This window comes from Rattus rattus, chromosome 1 (genome assembly GCF_011064425.1).
Source record: "Rattus rattus isolate New Zealand chromosome 1, Rrattus_CSIRO_v1, whole genome shotgun sequence".
Lineage (NCBI taxonomy): Eukaryota > Metazoa > Chordata > Mammalia > Rodentia > Muridae > Rattus > Rattus rattus.
Genome location: NC_046154.1, coordinates 3755667 through 3772730, shown reverse-complemented (window position 1 = coordinate 3772730; position 17064 = coordinate 3755667). Strand labels below are relative to the sequence as shown.

Genomic DNA, 17064 nt, shown 5'->3' with positions numbered 1-17064 from the left:
TTAAATGAGGTGTGAGACTCCTGGCCCATGGAGCATTGGGCTCTGGCTGTCGGAGGATGAAATATTCCAGAAAGGACTGAAATGAGCAGGAAAGCAAGTGACTCAGCTTCTGAAAGTCCCCGACCCTGGGGAGGGGTCCATTTCACTCCCCATGCTTATCCAAATCTGATCATGCCCAGAGGGTCTTGGATCAGACCCAGGGGCAGAGCTTGGCTCGGCAGGTCCTGAGTGGGTGGAACATTGCTGGAGTTCCAGGAGCGCTGGGACACGAGGAAGGGGGAAACCTTGAGCAATAGCACAGCCCCCCTTCCCTGTCTCCATCCCTCTGGAACCTGAAGTCCTGTCATGGCCAGAGTTTGTTTCCTAATTTCTTCTTCCTTCTGAATTTGTTATCTAAGCTACTCAGCCCCCCCGAGGTGCTTGGGCTTGGTCTGAGCTTGGTTGGGATAAATTCAGAAAACGGAGCCCCTGGGAACGAAACAGAAAGGACCGGTGCAGCTAGCAAGGTGTTCTGAGAGAGGCAGGGGAAGCCATGATGGAGGGAGCTTTGAAAATGAGTGAGTGGAGCTCCGGAAAGACAGACGGTCTAGGGAGGTTGAGCAGCAAGCACAAAGACTAAGAGACACAAAGGAATTGTAGTTCTCCCAACATGGGTAAGTAGCGGGAGGGGCGGTGGGGGGAGAGGCTGCCGGGTGGGGGGTGGAGGCTGCGGGAGAAGGGGGCTGAGGGAGCTATTTCTGGTCACATTCCTGAGGGTGAAGCCAGGGGATGGCTGATCCAACTCCAGTGTGCAGCCTGGATGCTAGGCTCAAAATCAAGTGCCTGGACTACTGGGCTTTTAAAGGAGCAGTGGGTTCAGTGCAGCAACTGCCCTGCAAAGGGGGCGGGAGAGGGGAGGGGCTGGGAGGGGGAGGGGCTGGAGGCAGGGATGAGCTCAGTACAGGGGCTGGAGAGGCTGCGCAGACCCCCGGAGACAAGTTAAGAGTAAGAAACCCATGTCTTCAGCCAACTGCAGAGGAAGAAACAGATGGATGTACCGGGAGGAAATAGAGATCCACTTTTGGCTTCCAGGTTGTGGAGCCAACTGCCTATTTGGGTTTTCATCTTGGCATTCTGACAGAAGTCTAATTCCAAAACCAACGTCTACATTCGCAACTTCCCTCCCAGCTTGTCTCCTCCCCCAGTCACCCATCTCGGAGCATGTCACCACCCTCCCTCCAGTGGCTCCGGCCTGAAGCCTGCTGTCATCCTGGGTTTTCTTGGTTTCATAGATAGAACCTCTCCACTTAGTCTGCTCCATTTCACACGGATGACTAGAACCCTACTCCTTTCCAGCAGCTTCCTCCCGGGTTAGGACAGGATCAGCTCCTTCCAGGCCACGACTCCGATTTCTTCACTTGTTTCCCTGTTATCCATTTTCCAGGCCAACAAGAGAGTCGTTTAAAACTTTACTCCTTGGCTGAAATCTTTTATAGTACTTAAAATCAAATCCCACCTCCTTCCACAGCCTGCAAAGCCATGGATCACGTGCCTCCGGCCTCCTAAGCCCACCTCATTTTATACCCTCTCTCCTGGTTTCCTAGACCCCAGCCAAAGCAGTCTCTTCTCTCTCTTGTCTGCCTTTTCCTTTAGGTGTTAGCTAAAAGTCTCCTCAAGGAGGGGTCCCACGAGGCATTTTATTTTGATAGTAATAGTGAAATTGGTGACAATGCCCCGGTCTTGAACTCAGAAGTGCTTGCTCCAAGTGTCTGTGCCGCACAATAAACGGTTAATGGAGGAAGAGAATAACAAATACCAAATAAACCCTAGGACAGCTATGAACTCATGACTGCAGACAGCTTTTCTTTTTAAAGAGACAGGGTTTCAGTATGTAGCTCTGGCTGACCTGGAACTTGCTCTGTAGATCAGTCTGTCCCTGAACTCCCAGACATCTTCCTCATGGGTGCCCGGATTAAAGGTGTGTGCCACCTCATCCTGCCCGACCGTAGCTTTCTGCATTAAGCTTCCCCCTCCGTCTGAGCTCGCTGGCTTCCCTGCCTCTTTTACCCTTCTTTGTTCCACTCTTGATTGTAGCTCATCATGGCCGAAGTTATTCCTCCCACCAAGATTCTGATTTACTTCTTTTCCTGGGAGTTGCGCTCTTGAAGTCATGTGACCCACTTCCGAGAAAACAAACACGAACAGAAGGGGCACATGTCACTTGCGATTGCCGTCTTCCTCGCCCTTCTCGACAGATCACAGGACGGGTGTGGAGATGATGGGGAGGGGGTGTGTGTGTGCTGAGAGATCAAAGCCACTTGGAATGCTGTGCTGTCACATGGAGCGCAGATGTGCGAAGTGCTTGCCTGGACCCGGAGCGGCTCAGTGTTTGTGTGGGAACAGAATTTTGTTGTGTCACAGTGCTCGGGCTCTGGTGTCACTCGTGAGCACAGTGTAAATCTGTCTTGCCAATCGGAGCCAGGCTGGTGGTTACAGAACAGAGAGATAAGATCACAAGAAAGTATGAGGAGGAGGGAATGCCACCCTGAGACCTTGAATTGGATATTGTCTACACCGAATCATGCCCTCCCGAATTCATATGATGGAGTTTTATTCGCGGTGTAACCATATCGAAAGACATATTTTAACCACTTTCATTCAAGAGGTGGAGACAGGAGGATTAAGAGTTCAAGGCCATCCTCAGCTGTATTGTGAGTTTGGGGCGATCCTGGGCAAATGAGACCCTGTCTCAAAGACAAAAAGAGGGTAAATGATGCTTTAACACAATGGGAGTGTGGCCCTATAAGAAAGTATTCTCTCTCTTTTACACACACACACACACACACACACACACACACACACACACACACACACAGTGCCAAGGTGGTCAGAAAAAGAGCCCTCACCAGAAGCTGACTGTATTAGTACCCTGATACAGATGTTGGATTTTCAGACTCTAGGATTGTGAAAAAAATAAATTTCTATTGTTTAAGCTGCCTTGTCTCTGGTGTGTGTGTGTGTGTGTGTGTGTGTGTGTGTGTGTGTGTGTGTGTGTTAATGATCACCTGAGCTTAACAGATGTGCTGGGTGTTAAGGTTTTGAGTTGTCAGTCTTGGGGACGGTCGTTTTGGGTTATGCGAGCAAAGGTGATGCTGTGTTAAATGTTTAAGTCAAGGGATGGGGAAGATAGGGACGTGTATCCATGTTGGATAGCCGACTGCTGAGGCATTTCTCTGTCTCATTGCCCACAGACAGTGATGCTTGAGTTTGAGGAATGTCCTGCTTTGTTAGCCTTGGTTACTGCTACAGCTGGTTTTGCACCATAGAACCCAAAGGTTCCTGCACTCGTTTCTCCAGCTCCTTCTGCAACGAGACGCAGACATAGCACAGGCTTTGCTAATCGGAAGTACCCTTCAAGGCCCATGAATAGGAAGCCAGACCCAGTGAAAAGGAGCAGGGCTATCAGAGACTCTGTTTTGGAAGGGGCAGAAGTGGTGACAGAAATAATGTCCATCTTACAGGGCAATCAAAGCTGTTATTACAGAGGTGACAGATGGTAGGCTGGCTATCTGTACCAGTGGAGGGTCTATCAATCATCTATCAACCTATTATCTATTGATCATCTATCTATCTATCTATCTATCTATCTATCTATCTATCTATCTATCATCTATCTATCATCTATCTATTCTGTTATCTATCCAACTCTGGGGATAAGTGTGCGTACTACCTCTAAGCTATTGCCCTGGTCTGTCTATTTGAAAACACCACACCAAACTAACAGAGTGACTTCCTATCTTGAAAAAATATGCTTTCAGAACACCTTGAAGGTCGAATTTGAGTTTGGACTCTTTGCATCTTGGAAGTCCCACTATGAAATGGGTGTCAATTCACTCTCTGTGGCTAATAACACACTGTCACATGCTGGTTACATTGTGAAGAAAGGAAGTTTTTTTGTGGCTTATGGTTCTTGTCCCAGGCTAAGGGTCCACATCCGGTGATGACTTTCTTTTTTTCTTTCTTTTTTTTAAAGATTTTATTTATTCATTTTATATATGATGAATACACTGTCACTGTCTCCAGACACACCAGAAGAGGCCATCAGATCTTGTTACAGATGGTTGTGAGCCACCATGTGGTTGCTGGGATTTGAACTCATGACCTCTGGAAGAGCAGTCAGTGCTCTTAACCGCTGAGCCATCTCTCCAGCCCGGTGATGACTTTCTTATTACAAAAGTCCCGTGGTGATAGCAAGGTATCACATAATAACAGACACAGATCCCTCTGGTCTCTCAGCCTCCTACAAAGCCACTAGAATTCCATCATGGGACCTAACCTTGATGACTTTACCCAACCCTAATCACTTCACACGGACTTCTCCTCTTAACGTTGTGACTTGGTGGTTTCTGCCTTCTCATCTGTCCAGGAGGGTCACATTTCTACATGAGTTTCATGGGAAACCATACTGGAGCCATAGAGAGAACAAGGGAAGGGCAGTTTCCACCCAAACCTTGTTCTTTTCCTCTTCCTACTCGAATTCCTATCGTAATCTGTTAAAGGGTCTCATAATCCTGAGGGCAAACATTCCAGTCCCGTACTTAAGTGCAAGTTCCATATTCCTTACATGTATCTACCTCTCGGCTACCCTCTGGACCTAATATGTCATCAGTGACCTGCTCCGTCCTGGGAAGAACAACAGAAGAGGCCCATGTGGATAGTCCCGGAAGCTCCTTCCAGCGGGCGAGAATTCACTGGATTTTAGTTCTTTGAATGTAGATCAAGAATAAGACAAATGGGGGTTGGGGATTTAGCTCAGTGGTAGAGCGCTTGCCTAGGAAGCACAAGGCCCTGGGTTTGGTCCCCAGCTCCGAAAAAAGAACCAAAAAAAAAAAAAAAAAAAATAAGACAAATGGGATGTGTGTGAGCATCCATGCTCACCCCAGGGACTCTTTATCTTTTGTCTAAAACTATTCCTGGAGCCCAGTCAAGGCACCGTGCTGTCCCGGAGAGCTGCCTGTGCTTGTCCTAGCTGTCATGCATGACTGGAGAGTGCTCCTCCTGTGCTCCCTCATCTTCCCGGGGTCTTCCCATCCCCACTTCTGTCAGTGAGCATCAGTGGCCTGCATGTAAGAGTCCTAATGATACATTCACTTGCCTTCTAAGAGCAGGATGCTCTCCATGAAGCCTGAGACCATATCCATCTAGCGAGTTATTGGGTTGCCAGCAATCAGAACAGAGCTTGGCCTATGGTGGGTTGCAGCCAGTGGCAAAGCACTACTTTAATGAAGAGGTTTGGTGGGACCCTCTGTGATGACAGCTTTGAGACTCCTGGAGGCCCTGCTTAATGGAGAGTCATACCCTGACCCACAGCACTTCCACACTGGGAAGCATCATGTATGTGGGCTCTAACGTGATGGCCTTGGAGTGGAACAGAATTTCTGTCCCTCCTTGTCCCTGACTTGTGTGCTCCTGATGCTGAGAGGATTTCTGAGGGAAGTGGTGGCCTGGTGACAGTGACAAGAATGTGATGTTAATGGTGGTGCTGTCATGGATGAGGGTACAATAGGAGCCGGGACTTCTTGTCAAGGGCGGGTGTCCTTACACTGCTGATCTTTACGGTACTGGGATCCTGACAAGAGAGGCCGACTTCCTTTTGGGAAGGATGTTTGAAATGACTGCCTGATGGGCCTGAGGTGATAGTGTTGGGGGTGATGATGAAAACAGGCTCAGACTTCCAGGTATGGAGAGTCTGAGATCCAAAGCACTGGGGTCTAAGTGACTTACAACTCTACCATCACTGAATCTTGTCTTAAAGGTATCCCATGGCAACCAGGTTGGAGGCCAGGATGGCTCATGTTTTCTTCCCACTGGAGCCAAAGCAAAGAGTCCAAGGTCCTAGGCACAGAAATGGTAAGGTCTCCCTGGTACTCAGAGGCAATTCCTGCATACCACCCTCTGCCTGCCTGCTTGAAACTGTTCTTCAGGAAGTAGAAGTGGTCCTCGTAGGACCATGTCATCCAGGAGACATTACCAGTCCACTGACATGGATGCATGCTTTAGCCTTCAGACCAGGTCCTGGCAGGTTAGCACTGAGGCGTGTGATGGTGCCCTGTTCCACCAGTGGGCTGCCCTGCCCCTTAGAAACCACACACACAGAACCCCCTAGTCCTCTGTCTCCCTAATCCCGCTCTTTCATTCCCCTCTGCCTTTAGCCTCACCAGGTCCCGGCCTTGGAAATAAGGGGAAGGCAAACACTGCCTCCTAGTCCCACATTCCATTGCGCTGACGTTAGGAAAGCTGAGGCCCGAGCAGATTTCCTCTTTGAAGCTCTGGAGAATCTCACTACCCTTCCTCTTTGGCTGGACAGTGTCAAGAGGCTGGATGCTCTCCAGGGGCCATTTCTATTTCTGAGTTCAAGCACTGCCTGGGTCCTTCAGACTCACTTCTTGTTTCTCCCACTTCAGGTCTTCCCAGCAAAGCCAAGCCTTTCCACCCCAACTAGACATCAATCACAGCCCTCTGGCCCTCAGTTCAAGTACTACTGAACAGGCCCACGTGGGCTTCAGCCCTGGCTTGCTGCTTCCGGCTTTTATGGATTTGAGAGGTCGCGCCCCTTCGCCGTCCCATAATTTCCTTATAAGTAAAATGGCAGGAATGATACCTACCTCATGGGATATTTGAGGACGCAATGATATAACGCAGATGAAGGCCTGGACCTGGAGACTGCTATATGCTCACCGTGTGAAAGTAGTGGTTAGACCTTCAGATTTGGCCCCACCCTACTGTTCTCTGTTTTCGTCTTGGGATGGACCAACTCAGAAATGCAGTAGACCTGCCCCACTAGAAACCAACGTCTGACATTTTCTTAGCTGTCTAGCTTGGGCAACTTAGTTCCCTTCTGTGCCTCATTTTTCTGGCCTATGGCACGAGATTGGTCATAGTGCTTTCAGCAGTGCCCAGCACCTAGGAAGCTCCCACAGAGGATTAGCTATTACTACGGAACCCTTCATCCACATAGACAAAGTCCGGGGAAGAGGGCTTCCCAGGAGGTTGGTGTCTACAGAAACGCCTGTTTTTGGAGAAAACTCCCCAGTTGGAAATCTTGCTCCTTTATGAGACTATTTCCAAGATGTTCTGCTGATTCTGAATTTCCCGGAGGGTAGAAGGGGGTGGCATGGGGTGGGGGCTTGCCGAGAATTTGAAATCGGATTATCAAAACCTTATGGGGTTGACGCTAGCCAAACACTCAATTCCGCAACAGAGGCAGCCGCAAATGCCTTGAGAACTGGATGTGTGCTCAGTGTTCCATGTGCTGTGTGCTGTGTGCTGTGTGCTGTGTGCTGTGTGCTGTGTGCTGTGTGCTGTGTGCTGGGTGTTCTCTGTATCTGTGTGTGTGCATGCACATGCGTTAGGAAAGGACTATTCTCGATTTGTTTTTGTTTTTTTTTTTTGTTTCTTAACTAAAATGTTGGGATTTATTCTGTGCCAGCCATGTAAAGAGATGCTGGTAGTGGAGATGGATAAGGCCCGATCTCGCCCCCTGGGAATTCTCAGCAGACATTAATGGCAAGAAACTTTATCCAAAAAGGCTGGAACTCCCTGAGCAGGGATAGTAGGGGGAAATTAGCTTCAGGGACCATGAGTCTTTAGGGCAGTAGATCAACCCATGTTATGCCTTGAGCCTGTAGTCGGTGCTGTGTGCCCAGGAAGGAAGGGTCCATGTGGAGGTGTACACCAGGCCTCCTATTCTGTCTTGGGAGCTAGGAGTCCGTGCTACCTGTCAGAGAACTAGAATCTTTGCCATTGTCAGAGACAGGCAAGCAGAACTTGGGATCAGTGGAGGTGTAATCCTTGTCAGTGAGTTCTAGAGAGACTGGAGACAGACGGACTCACTGTGCTGAGAGTGTTTGAGCAGGAAGAGTCAAGCCCCCAATTGCTGGAGAGATGAGAGAGTAAGATCTAGTGCTAAGGGGGAGGTCATTGCAGCTCGGGCGTAGGAACCAGAAGAAGCTAAGGTGGAAGCTAAGGAGCGGGAGGGCCGTTGCATTCCTGTTTCTAATGGGGTGTTCACTCCCTACACTTCTAACTTCCTAGTCAAGCAGGAGACTGCATGAGGTAAGACGTGCCACTGGCTCTTAGATTTTCTTTCTTCCTTAGCATTGGCTTTCCCTTTGTTTCCAGACAATGGCCCCTGGAGAGCTAAGAAGTGGGAGCGTTTCTGGATATGTTGGATGTTGGGGGAGCCTGTACAAGGCTGGAGGCTTAATCTGAGATCTGAAGAACCAGGAGTTAAGTCTTTGGAAAAACTCAAAAGCCCATCCTTTCCTGCTATCAGACACATGGCACAGAAATCCCGGGCTGGAGAATGTTGAAGGAACTTGCCCAGAGTCCCTCAGTGATAGGGTAGAGACTGTGACACAGGTCCAGACACTGAGATCCAGTCTTGCCATGGAGATAATAATGTCCCAGGGCCTCTTGTCCTGGTAGCGCCTTGGGCAGGGCCCCCATGCTCGCCTCTTCTAGTCTTTATATTTCTCTGAGGCTGGAGGCACCAGAGGGAGGGTTTATGTCTGCTTTGAAAGCAAGCCGACTTCTTGGTTCCCCTGGGACATGAGCAAGATCTGAGGCAACGTCTTCTGCCTCATATGTCTCTATCTTTCGTCTGTGGGAGGCAGAGTTGTCCACGGCTGGGTGACTTTACAGAGGGATTAATGGATTAGTTTAGGGGAAGTGGGCATGGGGATGGTAGATGGATGGAGTCAGCCGGGTAAGTGCATGCGTGGATGCGTGGATGGTGGGTGATTTCCCACAAGAAGTAGAAACAATTTTCTAGCCATAGCAACTGTTCTGGGAAATCATCCTTATCCGTCCCACCCTCTGTGACTCTGAGACTTGAGATACTTGAGGCTTTGGACACCTGTCTGTGGGAGAAGAGGAAGAGCCACCCCCTCCCCCACTCCCACCCCCGTAGCTCTAGGCTCTATGCCCCTTCTCTTCAGCCCATTGTAACTCCCTCCTGCCACCTCTCCACTGACACTCGAGCTCTCAGACACCTGGATGTTTGAACACCTGTCTGGGACAGCAAAGGCAGGGAGACCTGAGAGCTGGAGAGGGATGGGGGAACACAATACCCTTACAACTTCCTTTTAAAGACTTGCCCAGACAAGGGAAAGAGAACCTGACCGTCTACTGACCTTAACGACTCAGACTTGCCATTCCCACTGGACAGGCCCTCGGAGGTCACACCTAGGAAGCTTCCCAAGCACAGAGCATGCCTTGGGCTGTTCCAAGAGACACGGGGCTTTGTCCTCCAGGCCCAGGAGACTCATTCCCTAAGACTCAGTGTTGCCTATAGTCCCAGAGCCTGTGTGTACTGAAGGCATTTCCAAGATGAGTCGTGCAAGCCTCCCTGACTGGTCCTTCTTCTACCCTCTGGCCCTGTCTTCCTTCCCTGATCCATGGCTCCCATCAGTTTCTTATTAGGTCTGGCACTAGGATTGCTGTGATGGGGCTGAACCCTGCTCAGACTATCTAAGATGGGAAACTGGTCTAGAGGTCAGATTTAAAATGAACAGAATAGAAGATGGCTATCCCCACGGCTGCTGATCCCCTCACATATTTGTTCATTCTCTAAGCAAATATTTATTGACTTCCTATTGTGCCAGGTGATCTGTTGGAAACCAACACAGATATGACCCTTGTTCGGGGAGAAGGACAAACTAACAAAAATAGGTTAACGCTCTGTGTGTGCGTGTGTGTGTGCGTGTGTGCGCGCACAGTAGGTGGGTGGTGTGTAGGAGAGAAAAGGGTACAGAGCCATGGGAATCTGGGAGGAAGCAAGGCTACCTAACCCAGTCTGAGTCAGGGATGATTTCCTGGAGGAGGGAACATGCAGACCCGGAAGGGAAGCCAGTAGGGCAGAGGACGGAGAAGAGTGTTAGAGTAACTTGGGGATGAGGGTGGGGTGGGCTGGGGCGTGGGGGAGGTGATTGAGAATTTCTCCTAGAGAGTGGAGCCATGCCTTCTGCCCACCCTCTTATCCTCACTGAAGCTCCCCTACTCCTCATCCCCGAGACACCTGGATGCTTAAACGCCTCACAGAAGGTCTGAGGCGTCTTGGGAACTTTGCAAACTGATACGAGCTTTGTGTGGCTGAACAGAGTGTAAGGCACATGGGGCGACCTGAGCTAGGTCCTTAATTGCGGGGCTGGCTCTGGGAGCATCAGGGTGTTCGGAGGAGTCTGGGGAACAGCTTGCTCAGAACTCAGGGTGGGAATATATCCTGCCATTCCACCTCCTCCTTTCTTATTCCTGTCCTCCTGGGGCGAGAGAGAACAGACAGCCGGCAGACAGATCCACAGTACCAAGCTTTATTGGAAGCACTGCAGTCTGGCCGTGGAGAGGCGGTGTTCTAGCCACACAAACTGTGATGCTCACACTCACGTTCACACCGACTCTCTAGGCACAGACTGGGCTAGGTCAGGTCTCAGGCAGAGCATCGGGAGGCTTGGTCCTCTCTTCTGGTCCTTGGTTTCCTGGGCCAGAGTGAGTCACATCTCTTCACTCAAGACACAGGGCCCCTTTTGGTGCTGCCGCCTTTGCTCTAAGGAAAAGGAGGAGAGGCAGGGTCATGGGCTGGAATCTCAGGGTTTGGAGGGTGGAAATGGGACTGAGGAGGATCAGGCTTGCCTTGGCGGAAGACTTCTTCAGTCTTCGGATGATGCGTTCTACCCAGGGCTGGTCTGGGGGTGCACAGAGCTGGTAGCCCCTTAGTGTGGTGAACCTGTAGCCAGAAGTCAGAGACAATAAAGCCCTAGAACCCAGTTTCCTAGAAGGCTCTAGAGTAAGGAGCAGAGGCTTGGAGACTATGTGTAGGGACCCGTTTCAGGGGCTTCCATGAAAATTGGGCTTGGCCATAAGCCCAGGGCTAAAGCCATGATGGTATGAGCAAAGGCTCATGAGGGGATGGGACCACACATTCCTCCCACAAGCAACTCACACAACAGCAGGCACCCTGCAGCCATCTTGGATAAGAAGGTAGCGGAAGGCTTTCACGATGTTACCAGGGATGGGGCGCTGGGTCACAGACAGGCAGCAGTCTTCCGCATCGTTAGCACCCCCCAGAGCTGGGGCTGAGATAAGAGAAGGAAGGGGGAGAGGACACGGAGACCATGAGGAAGGGAGGCCACAGCCCTAAGTGGATTTAACAGCGTCTCTCTCGGTGTGATTGCTGGACCCGACATTCAGCCTTGTGTGCCACTGCGGCTCTACTGGCTGCTGAACACACTGCGCTCTTCTAAGCCGTTTCTTTATGGACCCCAGATGCCGCTCTGGCCATACCCCCTTCCCCAGGTTTTCTCGGTTTTAGCAAATGGAGAGCTAATGGCGGTCAGGGTGCTGAGACTCCTCCGCGCATACAAACTACTACGTAGACAGCATATGGCCGCCGTACCTGGAGCCCCAGCTGCCGGGAGGGAAGCTGAGAAGATCGCTTGAGCCCAGGAGATCGAGGCTAGCCTGGGCAACATCGACAGACCCTTTCTCAAAAAACCAAACCAAACCAACAAACGAGGCCCCTAAAAAGCGACACCCAGAAGGGGAACACGTTGCTAAGCATGTCTTCAGTTCTCTTGTTCTCTCAGACTGAATCAAAGACACGGCAAAGCTCTCACCCTCACAACCCCAATGGCGGGATTGAAACCGGGGTTTCACACAGGCGAGGCAAACATTCCACCCACTTAATTGTATTATAGCCTTAGGTCCCTCGGGGAAGATATACCGTTCCTTCCTTCTGCTGCCTGGAAGCTGAGACATCAGGACATGTAACCCCCAGAGAGGGGAACAGCCATAAGCCCCAGGATGTACCAGAGCTGAGTCACATTGGAATTCAGGGATACAGGCACGCACAGACAGCATAGGGAGCCCCTAGAGCCACTGACTCTGGACTTGCAGGGTCTTTCATGACCACTGTAACAGTCCAAGATCTAGACATCGTCCACAGGTCACTGTGGCCCCCACCTTAGTTACCTCCCAAGCCTTACCTGAGAAGGTCCAGAGAACCAGCAGGCTGAAGGCCAGTAGTGGGGTCACACGGGATGCCATGGCAGGTGCTCTGAGGCAGGCCACAGAGAACGAATGAGCCTGAGAGACTGCGTGTGCACCGATCTGAGAGGCCAAGGCTCCGGCGGGTTCACAGGGGGAGTGATGGAAAGGACTCCTAGTGTGGAGCGAAGGGGTTCAGGAGCCAGAGCAAGTGAGCCCGAGTGAACCCGTGCGAGCCTGTGCGAGGCTGCCACCAGCTCCAATTTATGCCTTGAGCTTTCACTTTCTGTCCAAAAAATTCCCCCTCAATGGCCTATTCTGGGTCTTCCCCTTTATCCCCCTCTGCCCCCCTTTTTTTCTGGCAAAACATGACCTTGGCTTCCTTCTTCCCCCCACTAGGAGTCTTCACCCTCTGCTTTCTTTGGCTTTAGCTCTGAGAACTGCAACAGTTTTGGGAAAAAAATAAATCTTTGTCCTGTCCGTTCCAGGGAGGGCTCGCGTTGTCCTCTGGATGGTGGCATTAGCCGGGATAGAGTTAGAGCCCAGTGGGTTTCTCTACACCCTCACTACTTTCTTCTTTCTGATGAGGACAGTTTTGAAGCTAGCTCCATGGTACTGTGAGAGCCTGGATGGCCTTTCCTCATCACAGTGTCTTCCAACCATCTGGGGACCAGTCCCTCTCTTGGAACAGGCAGAGCTGGGAGGGAAGGTTCCTGAGGAGAGGGTCCAGGGCCCCTAGCCCACAACTCAGGTCCCTGAGAGTCAGCCACCTGGATCTGCAGGCATTTGCTCATTTTCTCAAAGTCAATGCCTAGGTCAGAGGAGCAGCTGGAGGGAGCATGGGCCGGAACAGCCCCTCCATCTTTCCCTTCTCCCAGTCCTGGGAACCCAGAGGGGATTTCTGAGGAGAGGGGCTGGCCAGCTCCTTCTGAGACAAATCCCTCCATTTCAAGGAATTAACAGTTGGGGAAGGAATAAGTGATTTCCCATCCCTGTGAGAAAGACCAGAAGAGAAGACTCCAAAAGAACAGCTAAAGTATGGGGTAACCACCCAGACTTCTGTACCCACACTCGGGGTCCTCTGTATGTGTGTGTTGGGTGGAAACACCCATGTTTGTGTGCACGCCATGCAGAGGCCAGAGGTTGATATCAGGTGTCTCTTCCATGACTCCACACCTTAGTTTTGGAGACAGGGTCTCTCACTGAACCTGGAGCTCACTGACTTGCCAATACCAGCTGTGACCAGCTGTGAGCTTCAGTCTCCCCTTTGTCTCTGCTTCCCCAAGCACCAAGATTACAGGTCTGTGCTGCTGTGTGCCTACTTTTTAAGGTGGCTTCCGGGGATCCAAATTCAGACCCTCTTGCTTCATACCAAGCCCTTCGCTGTCAGAGCCATCTCTCAAGCCATTGACTCCTTTTTCTCACCAGGGGGGAAACTTTAAAACAGCTTAAAAAATCACACTTATTTTTTGCGTGCTTGGGAGGGTGTGGGCGCATATCACAGTACAGGAGTGGAGGTCAGAGGTTAACTCTGAGGGTGCTGGTTCTCTTTCACCACTGTTGGAGATCCCAAGAGTCAAACTCAAGTCACCATGTGTGATGGTTTGTATATGCTCGACATAGGGAGTGGTACTATTAGGACATGTGGCCTTGTTGGAGTAGGTGTGGCCTTGTTGGCGTGGGTGTGTCACTGTGGGCGTGGACTTTAATACCCTCATCCTAGCTGCTGGAAGCCAGCTTCTGCTAGCAGCCTTCAGAACAAAACGTGGAACTCTCAGGCTGGACACTGCCATGCTCCTGCCTTGATGATAGTGGACTGAACCTCTGAACCTGTAAGCCAGCCCCAATTAAATGTCATACTTATAAGAGTTACCTTGGTCATGATTTTGGTTCACAGCAGTAAAATCCTAACTAGGACACCAGACTTGACAGTGAGTGTCTTTACCCCCTAAGTCAACCCTCTAGTTCTCACATTTATCAATTTCCATGTATTAATAACAACAATAACATAGCATTCTGACTGTCTGTCTTCTGTGCTCGGGATCAATCCCTCTGCTAACCATACCTTGCATAACATTCCCGGGCATCCTATGACACGTACTTGTTGTATTGTGATCATTTTTTTTTGGGGGTTTGAGCCAAAATTTTATTTATTCATTTCTTGCATTTGAAGTACTCCTCGATAACATCCTTGGCCTGAGATTCTTTGCCATAGTCCTTAACCACAATGCAACTGCAACCAACCACTTTCCGAGGTTTCCCCTCTCGATCGATTTTACAGAGGCCTACCCGTTCCCCTAGTTTCTTGTTGTCATCAACCTTTATGAGGTTGATCTGGTGCTCAGCACAGAGTGCCTCCACCAGCTTGACATACATGGGCTCATCATAGTTGGATGCAAGCACACAGAGATGGGCTTGGCGCTTGTCTAAGACTTTGGTAGCTTCGCGTATGCCACGTGCTAGGCCATCGTGGATGAGGGCGGTCTTCAGCACCTCTTGTAGAGCAGTGTTGGCGTCCATTACACCTCCAGCAGCTATGCCTTCCTCGGCCATGGCGGTGGATTACGGGTGACGCCGAATCTTGAACGCACCCAAGCTTCCGCCTCTGCGGAACTTGGCGGCGGCAGGGGAAAAAGCGTGATCATGTTTTAAACATACAGACAATGAGGCCCAGAGAACACAATTGCACAGCTAGTACCACCTGCCCACCATGCCTGTGCCAACTCTCTACTGGGCATGGCACGCAGCACGGAGTACATAACACATGGCAGAGGTGAGAATCAGCACCACCCACCTGCTCTGTGGCCAGGAAAGTAATGAACCTCACTGTAGTCAGACCTGGTGGTACCACATTATTCCACCAAAGCTTTTTAATCCATATTTCATTACCTCTCAAATGGATGTTTTATTAAAATCCTTTTATTATTTTTTAATTGTTTGATGGTTTAATTGTTTAATGGTTTCTCTATGTAGTCCTCACTATTCTGGAACACCCTATGTAGATCAGGCTGGCTGTGAACTCAGTGTACACAGCCACGTGTAGCTTTGTGAGCCGCCATTTGAAATATAAACTTGGGACTGGAGAGATGGCTCTGTGATTAAGAGCATGTATTGTTCTTGGTGAGGACCTGAATTTTATTCTCTGTACCCACATCATGACAACCTGTAACTCCAGCTCCAGAGGATCTCATCCCCTCTGACCTCTGCAGACACATACACACAAGGAAATAGTAACAAAATAGTTTTTAGAATTGTTCTTTCTGGTGCCCCCTCCCCACCAGCAAATAGTTACTAAAACCCTTGAACTCTCAGTAGTAATGAGAGTCTTTTATATTGAGGCGAAGGGATAAAAAAGTTGGGAATGCCAGCCTCTTTCACCCAAGAGAGACCAGAGGCAGGGTAAGTTGATAAACCTATAGCAAGAACATCATCAGTTATGGCCACATAGTGGAACTTCAAAAGGACCAAAGTAGGTTTCTTCATAGGAAGTTAGGGTTCCTGGAAAGGAAGCAGAGGCTCTGTGCTCCTTCTCACATGCCTGTGAAGGTCTCTTTCAAGACCCTCTCTGTAGCCCTTTATGGTGGTTTGAAAAGGAATGACCCCCATAGGCTCATATATTTGAATGCTTAGTCAACAGGGAGTGGCACTACTTGAGAAGGATCGGGAGGTGTGGCCTTGTTGGAAGAAGTGTGTCACTGGGAGTAGGCTTTGAGGCTTCACAAGCCCAAGCCAGGCCTGATGCCGCAGTTTCTCTCTGCTTATAGATCAGGATAGAGCTCCCAACTTCTGTTCTAGTGCCTGCCTGCCCGCGGCCATGCTCCCCACCTTGATGATTATGGATCAAACCTCTGAAACTTTAATCAATCACCCAGTTAAATGCTTCCTTTTGTAAGAGTTGCCTTGGTCATAGTGTCCCTTCACAGCCTTAGAACAGTAACTAAGACATCTTTGTAATATCCTTTATCATGAACAGTAAGTGTGTTTTCCTAAGTTTTATGAATTGTTCTAGCAAATTAATTCAGCCATATGAGAGGCAGGATGGAAAGACAGAGAAAACTAAGGGGATGTAAAGCAGGGAAAGGAGCCCTTTACCCCACAATCTAGCTTGCCTGTCCTGCTGGCTGAATGAAGAAACTTCAGCATAACCAATAAAGCAAAGATTGTCGGCAGAGGTAGTGTTGCCCTAATGAGGGCTCGAGAGAGGGGTTCAAAGCAACAAATGAACTTGCTCAGAATGCTTGTAACCCTGAGTTCTAGTATCAGTATTATTCTCTCACCCCTCCCCCAAGTCCAACATCGAAACACATCTGATAGAATCACCTGACATTTGCATTTACACAGGGAAGTTCTTCAAGAGAATAAATATGCACATACAATTGACTTAAATTTTAAGCTTTGCTTAATTTTTGAACACTGTTGTAAATTACATCTCTTTTAAGAATGTGATTTAGGACCACACAGGATCACATTGGAACACACACGCACATACACACACACACACACACACACACACACACACACAGCATGCACACACATATGCTCAGGCACACACGTATTGGAGAGACGCCTAAGAGTGACACCACGTGGGTCCCTTGGGATGTGTTCTGTCCTTTTCTATTATTACTCTGATGATAAGAGAAGCAGGAAGCTTGTCATGAAAATGAGTAACTCCTGCTTCATGTCTCCACGACTAATTCTGTCTTGGCCAGAAGGCAGAAATGTCCTTAGTTCTGTCGTGAGTTCTGTCTTAGCCAGGGGCCTATATGACAGAAAGGTTTAGGTGTTGTTTTGTGCTATGGTTTTTTATTGTTCTTCTTTTCCTTTTACATAGCAATCTAGTGGGTATAGGCTCCTGGATTCTGTTCATGATCAGAGATGTCATTGGCTTTGAAGCTGTCTCCAAAACTCCAGTGCAGCCACGAGGATGCAGAGGCATACGGTCATCAACCATCAGTCCAGGTAGACCAGCTGGACCAACCAACTCGCTTCCCTATGCCTCAACTTAGTAGAGTTTTATTAACCTTTAGACAAAGGCCCTCCGTG

The 17064-nt window shown here is 49.6% G+C and overlaps 2 protein-coding genes across 2 annotated transcripts; both read right to left on the bottom strand.

The window, feature by feature from the left end:
• Nucleotides 1-10327: 10327 nt before the first annotated feature.
• On the bottom strand, nt 10328-12289 carry Ccl19 (C-C motif chemokine ligand 19). The gene is made up of 4 exons (XM_032887291.1): nt 12021-12289; nt 10979-11111; nt 10669-10762; nt 10328-10582 (listed from the first exon to the last, which is right to left on the bottom strand). Exons 1-4 carry the CDS (start codon nt 12079-12081, stop codon nt 10544-10546), a joined length of 327 nt encoding a protein of 108 aa, XP_032743182.1. The 5' UTR covers nt 12082-12289; the 3' UTR covers nt 10328-10543.
• Nucleotides 12290-14153: 1864 nt separating this feature from the next.
• Nucleotides 14154-14627, bottom strand: LOC116885955 (40S ribosomal protein S12-like). Its single transcript, XM_032887276.1, has one exon. It carries the CDS (start codon nt 14572-14574, stop codon nt 14176-14178), a length of 399 nt encoding a protein of 132 aa, XP_032743167.1. The 5' UTR covers nt 14575-14627; the 3' UTR covers nt 14154-14175.
• Nucleotides 14628-17064: the final 2437 nt, after the last annotated feature.

What these genes read in the sequence shown, in the direction of transcription:
- Ccl19 (XM_032887291.1), bottom strand. Translation starts at nt 12,081, where the DNA reads ATGGCATCCCGTGTGACCCCACTACTGGCCTTCAGCCTGCTGGTTCTC. An exon ending in GGTTCTCTGGACCTTCTCAG is followed by an intron (nt 11,112 to 12,020) that starts GTAAGGCTTGGG and finishes CTCTTATCTCAG; the next exon opens with CCCCAGCTCTGGGGGGTGCT. An exon ending in TGCAGGGTGCCTGCTGTTGT is followed by an intron (nt 10,763 to 10,978) that starts GTGAGTTGCTTG and finishes TTCTGGCTACAG; the next exon opens with GTTCACCACACTAAGGGGCT.
- LOC116885955 (XM_032887276.1), bottom strand. Translation starts at nt 14,574, where the DNA reads ATGGCCGAGGAAGGCATAGCTGCTGGAGGTGTAATGGACGCCAACACT.